A 7,513-nucleotide genomic window follows, 5' to 3' on the forward strand; every position below is an offset into this window, starting at 1 on the left:
GCAGAATGTCCGCCAACCAGCCACGCGCCACCTCTCGCTCGCTGCACTGGGCTCAGCAGACAGGCAGCTTTGCCACGAATTCTCGCCCCCTGTGGCATCCTCCACTTGCCTGCCATTCAGATCAGACCCCCGGCAGCAGCAAGCTGCTGAAAAGGATTCCAGGTGCTCCATTCTCCCTTTCATCTGGTTCTCTCACCCTTTTTTGTCTTCTTTTTAAAAATGCTCTTTGCTGGTGGGAAAGTTAGCATGAAAAAGACAGAAAACGAGGCTCAGGAAGGATGTCTGATGTGCAGCGATGTGTTAACCTGCCAGAGGCTCTTCCTCTCCAAGCCCAGCAGCTGTGAGACGGGCCTCCCCTCTCCCCTCCTGCCAGCAGAGGGGGGCGATGGGTCAGGGTGGGCATCTGGCCTCATGGCACCAGGTGGGCTCAGGACCGTTGGAGACCAGCATCTGCTGCTAGGTTCCTGTGGGCATCTGATGTATCACCTTAGGGCCCCGGAGAGTCAAAAGCTCCATGAGGTGTGTTCCTTCTCTCCCCAGGGACTCAAGCCGCCACTGTCCCCGCCTTTCCACCTGGCACCGGGTCACGTGCCCCACCGCCCTCTGAAAGAGCCAGCTGGGCACCTGCCATGGACTCCCCCGGGACCCCCAACTGGGCAGCCCTCTGGACTGACCCTCCTGGCACCCTCACTAACCCACACGAAAACACCAGGACCCTGGTCTACAAAGGCGCCAGCTACAGAAGAGCGACCCCAGGTCCCGCCTTCCCGGAGAGGGGGCTGGCTGCCCACCATGCAAGGCAGATGTCTGGGCCAAAGTGCCCACAAGGTGAGGGGGCTAATGGAGTTTGTTTCCCCAGAAACAATGGAGGGGGTGGTACAGGCAAGCCTTGAGGCGCACGAGAGAGGCTGGATGGCCCCATGCCTGGGCTCAAATCACATCGAGTCAGCTTCCCACTTACTAACCATGGGACCCGGCCTGACCCCGTTTTCCTGCGCATCCACGGCGGGGGTTGGGGGGGGGGCCGGACAGCAGCACCGTCTTCCCGAATCATGCAGAGGTCCCATAGGTAAGGAACTTAGAACAGTGCCTGGCGCACGGAAGGTACAGAGCAGAGACCTGGGGACACAGGCACAGGCCAGAGCTCTGTGTTCAGCCAGGCCCTGAACGAGCCTGCCCCCCATGCCAGGCAGGGTAATCCCCACCCCCACTGGCAGAACACAAGGTTGGAAGATGGGTATTTTCCCCCACAGTCAGATCCAGGGAGGCCGAACCTCCCAGGGAGGCCCCTGTCCCCAGAGGCCCGGGCCCCCTCCACTGGGACTGAAGAACCGAGTGGGCTGTGGGAACGGGGCTGAGCTGCTGCCTCAGGGTCACCCCACTCTGCGCAATTCCAGGAGGTGCCACGTACATCCGTGGGACACAGTGGCCTCTTCCACGCGGAGGGCAAGCCCTATAGGAGATAGGCCAAGGCCATTTGTCCACTGGAGGCCATGTAGAGGCCCGGAGGGTGAGCCCAAGAAGGGAGAGAGGCGAACGGGGGAGCCCACTTCACCAGCGGGGCCCAGCCTCGGGGGACATGGGTTTTCCCTCCTCCTGGAGCAGGGTGGCCTGGCTCTGTCCTTGAGACTGAAGAGGGACTGGGAGAAACAGCTTGCCATACTCCCGGTCCACACCACCTCACACCCCGCCTCTCAGACTGGTGACTCTCAGGGCCACGGGCTCCCTGCGCCCCGGCCCCCCACGGCCAGGGCAGGAGCTGCGGGCACCCTGAGTGACGATGTGGTTTCCTCCCTGTCTCTGTGCCTTGGTGCCTTCCGCTCAGCAGCAGCACTGGGGAGAGGGCAGCCCGTCCTCACGAAGCCTCCCTGTACTGAGAGAAGAAAAACAAGGGACAGATGGAGGACAAGGCCACGCCCCTTCCCACGGCAGGGGGCAACAGGTGGGGAAATCACAGGGAGAGGACGGCGGCTGGAGACGCAGCTATAGGGTGTGTGCGGGTGTATGCGTGTGCGTGCTGCAGATGGGCGTGCACGGGTGCACGCACGTGCACGGGTGTGTGTAAATGCGGGGTGCTCAAGCGAGTGGGAGTGCGGACGTGTGCAAATGAGCATGCGTTTGTGTCTGGGCACACGCGTGTGTGTGCGAGGGGGCAGGGGGAGGGAAGAGGAGAGCAGAGCAGAGCAGAAAGACAGCCAGAGCAAGAAAGCCCCACTGCCCAGCAGCAGAGCAGCCAACGGGAAGCCCCAGGAAGTAGGAGCTGCGCACTCGCTGCTGGCTCCTTCTCAGAACCCAGCACGCCGCAGGTGCACGGCGACTTGCTGGTGCCCGCCCAACGGATCATGCAGGCCATAGGTGCCTCCCGGTCCAGGATGTGTTCCCCCCACTTTCTCCTAAGTCCACTTCCCCCTCACCTTCAGCAGTCAGCCCCTCCAGGCCAGCGCGCCCCACCCCCAGGCCCCCGAGGGAGCCTTCTCTCAATACGGGCTCACTTCTCCTCACCCAGGAACAAGGGGATTTCCTGCCTGTTTCTTCAGGCTGGGTGATGTAAGCTGTTTTTCTAGTGTTCAGCCAAAGAACCCTCCGGGCCTTCATTTGTCTAAATGCAGAGGCCTCTGGGGACGAGCTTAGCTGGCTTACTTCCGCCCAGCATCTTGTAGCCGTCCAGGCTAGTGCTGCCTCTAGACCGCTGGGATGCAAGAAACAGGGCCCTGCAAAAGGAGTGAGGGGCCAGAGTCTTCCTCAGACCAGATGCACCTGTGGACGTGGCCAGTGTTTCCCGCTGCGTCAGCTGGGGTTGGAACTGAGCCCAGTCGCACCTGAGGGTGTGAGAGACTCCAGGGCACCCAGTCCCGGCCCTGCTCTGGGATCTGCACCCTGAGTGTGCAATGGCCTGGACACGTCTAGAGGTGAGTAGACAGCTGATACCACCACGGGAGGCCCACAGCAGGCCCTTCTCCTCTGGGCTCTCCAAGGGTCCTGGCAGCCCGCTCCAGGCACTTTCACCCTCAAGGTCAGGAAATGCTCCTTGGGTGAGCCTCCTGAGTCAGAAGCCTGGCTGTGCCCTAGCAGACCCACCTGGCCTATCTAGGGCCCCCAGATGTGGTCTGGGAATCATGGCATGCCCAATTCAGGGTCTTATGAAGACCAAATGCATCCCTCACCCAGGCCCTGGCCTGGAGCAGACCCCCTTCCTTCCTAATCTAGACCCCAAGACAGGCCCGGTTCTTCACCCCACACCTCTTCCCTCACCTAGCTCCAGACTCTGGGCACTCGAGGCCTGCAGACCCCGGTCTCTCTCTCTCTGTCTCTCCCACCGCCTCTTCCCTCTGCAGGGATCTCTTGCCCTAGCCTTCAGGAAGTCTTGGAGACAGTCCCCTCTCCTGGACACTTCTCATGTTCCCAAGTCTGGCTTCTCCTCACCCTGGGAGCCTACATCATGCCCCAGACATGCACGACCATAGCACCGATCGCAGTGGCCTGGGATTACCCCATCACCTGCCTCGCAGGGTGTGTAATCTCAGAGAGGAAGACAGCCTGGAGCGCACCCATTGCCCAGCACACAGTACCCGTCCGTGACGCACACATGGAACGAGCAGGTCTCCCCTGCGCAGAGCCGAACGCCACCCTGGAGCCAGTGGCCCCAGCAGATGGGACCGAGGTGGGACTGGGAGCCTCTTCCAAAGGGCTGCCGGGAGAGCGGCCCGTCTCCCAGCCCTGCCCCCACCCTCCAGCTCCTGTCCCCCGCCATCCCGCCCCGTCCCTGCCACCTCCTGATGCAGACTCATCAGCTGTTGCCATGGAGACCAGCCCGCAATGGGCTCGCGCCCTCCCGCTGCACAGGGCGGGCAGAGCAACGGTGGCAGCCGGCTGTGCACAGAGAACACCTGCCCAGCGAGGCGGGCGCCCAGCTCCGGACGCAGACAAGCCGGGGCTCGGGGCCAGCACCCGCCCACCCGCACTGCCCTTCCCCCAGCAGGGTGACCTCGGGCAAGTCACTTCACCTCCCTGAGACATGCAGGATTTGAGGGATGATATGAACCACGCCAGGCAAGGGTCATCAACGTGTCATTTTGGGGTGCCAGCCTCGACATTAGCTTTCTTTTTCCAGACTTTCTGTCCCTTTGGCCTTTGTGCCCAATTCCCCCCAACTCAGGTGGGTCAGGAAGGAGAGACTCCAGTCCCTGCTGGAAGTAAAAGACTGTGTGTGACACGTGAAGACTAAGAGGAAGCCTCCAGGGCCACTAATGTGGCCTGGCCCTGGGACCACAAAGGTGGGTGCCACGCTGGCCTCTTGCCATAGAATGAGCAAACCCACTTGGGGCAGTGACCCCCGCCCTCGAAGGACGTCAGTTGGCCTCAAATTTGCCTGACAGCCTTCATATCTCCCTAGAGTAGGGTTGGGGCAGGAGGTGTCTCCTGGTCTCCTTATTGCTTTACGTGGTCCCTACTTCTGCGGACAGCTGAAGATCCCTGAGCCTGCAGGGGACCGGGAGACAGGAACGTGTGGAGATGCCATAAGTGGCCCGTGGCACCGAGCTGGCTCTCCCCGGCAGCCCAGGCCAGCTCGGATCCCACGTGGAGCTGAGCACCTGCATCTCAGGCAGGCCTGCGTGAGCCCTGATACAAAATGTGTCCCCCACCTCCCTTACCAGGATGTCAGTCCAGCCCCACTGCTGGGCTTTTGTCACTGCTGGGAACGGTCCCCAAAGCTGGGGACAGGAAGTGGGCCTTTCTGTTAAATGATGGATGGACAAATGGATGGATGAACGGATGTCTACAAGAACTGGAAGAAAGTAGCCACTAAGGGAGTCCTTCTCAGAGCGAAGGCCCACAGAAACCATGGGAGCTGGTGGGGACCGGGCAGGCTCTGGGAGCCAGGATTCCGGGGCCTGGATCTCTGAACGCTTCTCCGGGGGGTGGGGGTAGAGAAGGAGGGGACCCACAGCTCTGCTCCTTAGTCTCTTCCCCCTGGAACTCTCCACACCCTGAAAGGCAGAACTACGTCTCTCACCGCCAGGCAGGAATCCCCACCCCAGACTGACCTGCCACCATGCCCCCAGCCCCGTGCCCACCCGCCCTACCCATGGACAGAAGAGACCCAGAATGGCGTCCTGGCCTTGCTGCCCAGCCGACCGAGACGGAATGAAGGAAGGAAGGTGACAAACAGATTGCCCCGGATGGGCCTCCCTGTGAACGATTTCGGTAATACCTTAACACAAAAATAGAGGGTCAGAGGGCCTTTTGTGCGCTTCATCAATCTGGAAAACACCGAACAGAAAGCTGGAGGAAATTTAGAGAAAAAGTGACTAAACATGGTTTTTGGTGAGGATATAAAAATGAATAACGCCCTAACCTCTTGGAAGGCCCGATAGTTCTCGCAGAGCTGTACTTGGGCCCCCCGTGAGCTGCGAGGGGCGTCCCACTACCCCTCTTCACAGAGCAGGACTCGAGGCTCGAGCACTTGCAACTTGCCTGTACGTAGGACGCGTGAAAAGCAATACTAGGGTGTCCATGGGAGAACCGTGAGCCTGATTGAGTAATTCTTACAGAGCTCAGTGTCTTCGCCACTTTACGTGAGGCTGCTGGGTCTGTTACACCGTGAAAAACAACGTCAGGGGCACTCCACAGGACCGACGGGTTGCACTTGCTGTTTGCTTACAGCTCCCCAAAAGTAGACAATCTTGGAGGCTCATGTTTTAATTCTCTTCAAGGCACTTGCAGACACTCACTGGAAAAGAAAAGTTGCAGGAGTGAAAGTGGCCGTTCCTCATGACACCAGCGTGTGCGGCTCGGGAAGAGCCCACAGACCAGGTGAGACTTAGCTGATATGCGGAAGGTGTTCACAGCCGCAAAACAGGCGTCTCCCAGCTCGTGTCTCCCAGGACAAAGAGGAGGGACCCTGGACTGCTCTCCTGACCCCTCTCTCTTCAGATGTGAGCACGTGAAGAGCTAGGTGGGGTCTCACATGTCATCCAGATCTGGTATTTGCAGAAAGGGAGGAAAAAGAAAGACTTTGCTGGTCACCCTTAGATCCCCCATGGGGCCTGAGGTTCGGCGGCTGCACAGTTGGGGAAATAGTTGCTCAGGACCCCGATAGGTAACACAGATGATAGGAGGAGTGTAGCTCTGGGTGAGCAATGGGGCATCCTGCTTGCTCAGATTCCCCTTTCCATCCTTTCCACCCCAAACTCCAAAGACCACCCCCAGGATTTCTCTGGTCTTCCCACAACTTGAAAGGCATGACTCTATTATCCTGTAGACCCCTCGAGGCTTGGGACTATGTAGGGACACCGTCTGTCCATCTCCAGCACCCAGCAGCCTTCCTAACCAATGGCAGCCACTTGGTGTTTGCTGAGTGAATGAATGACCCATGGATGAGTCAGCTATTGCTATGATACTGTGTAACAGACAGTATTGTCTGTGTAACAGACAAGCCCCCAAATCTCAGTGACTCACAACCGAAAGCACTGAACTTTTTTCTTATCCATGGGCACAAGCCAGCAGGGGCACTTCCAGGACCAAGCATCTCCTTTGGGGACCAGCAGCTACAGGGAGCCCATTCTGCTCATGGTGAATAGGAGAAACACAAGGCCCAGTCACACATGCACATCTGAAGACACTGCCTGGGTCACACCCACAAACACTCCACGTGTGGCCACAGCCAGCATCAATGGGCTGGGGCAAGCTGTGCACCCACTTCAGCGGGGGGCACCGCAAAGCCACCTAGCCAAAGACGCAGATGTGAAATTCTACATAGAGAGGGAAAGAAGAATTTTGGAACCAAGCGTCCGAGCTGCCACAAAGCAGAGGATGGAAACAATGGCAGAGCACTGCGTCCTTTGCAGGCTCGTTCAGACAGGATGTGTGGAAATTGCTCCGAGAAGTACAAAGCTCTAGTTAAATGCTATAACACAGCGATGGCATGATGAAATATCACCTCCACTGGACAACACAGTCACCATAAAGAGACCTCATTCTTGGAGAGAGGAATGGGGTGCTGGACAGAGGGACCCACCTCACAGCGAGACTGGAGCTGCATGTGGCTTGTTAACGCGGCTCTAACAAGCCCCCTGAGCCAGCAGTCCTCAGAGGGTGACCGTGGGCAGGGCCGGGGCGCGGGGCTGGCATTGCAAAAGCTGTTAAAATAAAGAAATATGGGAGTATTGTCAACCCTCCCAGCCTCGTGTCAGCGTATCCCCGGATTTGGGATAAGTGTGACCGGCCCCAGATTCGGCAGGTTCCTGCCTCCCCCTTCCAAGTGCACACATGCACAAGCACACGCAGACACTGCCCCCCTGCTGGCCCCCACCCAAGAGGCTCATTTCAAAGATGTGGGTACACTGAGTTGCTGACCTCAGAGCCGCTTTGGGGAGGTGGCTGGAGACCGGGACAGGCTCAGGGAGACAGGCTCCCTCGGGTCCCAGGGAGGCTCCCAGGGAGAGAAGGAAGTTCCTACCAGCCCTGCTTGTTTTCAACAGTTTGTGCGTTTTCTAGTTTCCTTTTTCTTTTT

At 58.9% G+C, this 7,513-nt stretch overlaps 1 protein-coding gene across 3 annotated transcripts; it reads left to right on the forward strand.

Moving 5' to 3' along the window:
• Positions 1 to 372: 372 nt before the first annotated feature.
• Positions 373 to 7,165, forward strand: LOC113939045 (testis-expressed protein 13D-like). 3 transcript variants are annotated; one of them, XM_035724406.1, is made up of 5 exons: positions 373 to 421; positions 541 to 828; positions 1,829 to 1,942; positions 5,715 to 5,814; positions 6,501 to 7,165. In XM_035724406.1, the coding sequence occupies exons 1-5, from the start codon at positions 386 to 388 to the stop codon at positions 6,575 to 6,577; spliced, it is 615 nt and encodes a 204-aa protein (XP_035580299.1). In that variant the 5' UTR covers positions 373 to 385; the 3' UTR covers positions 6,578 to 7,165. The 3 variants fall into 3 exon arrangements, 2 of the variants coding, with proteins under 2 accessions (XP_035580299.1, XP_035580300.1); XM_035724407.1 differs by having other exon boundaries at positions 6,505 to 7,165; XR_003525118.2 differs by lacking the exons at positions 373 to 421; positions 541 to 828 and adding an exon at positions 2,610 to 2,909 and having other exon boundaries at positions 1,831 to 1,942; positions 5,715 to 7,165.
• The last annotated feature ends 348 nt before the right edge of the window (positions 7,166 to 7,513 follow it).

This window comes from Zalophus californianus, chromosome 16 (genome assembly GCF_009762305.2).
Source record: "Zalophus californianus isolate mZalCal1 chromosome 16, mZalCal1.pri.v2, whole genome shotgun sequence".
In the NCBI taxonomy this organism is placed as follows: domain Eukaryota; kingdom Metazoa; phylum Chordata; class Mammalia; order Carnivora; family Otariidae; genus Zalophus; species Zalophus californianus.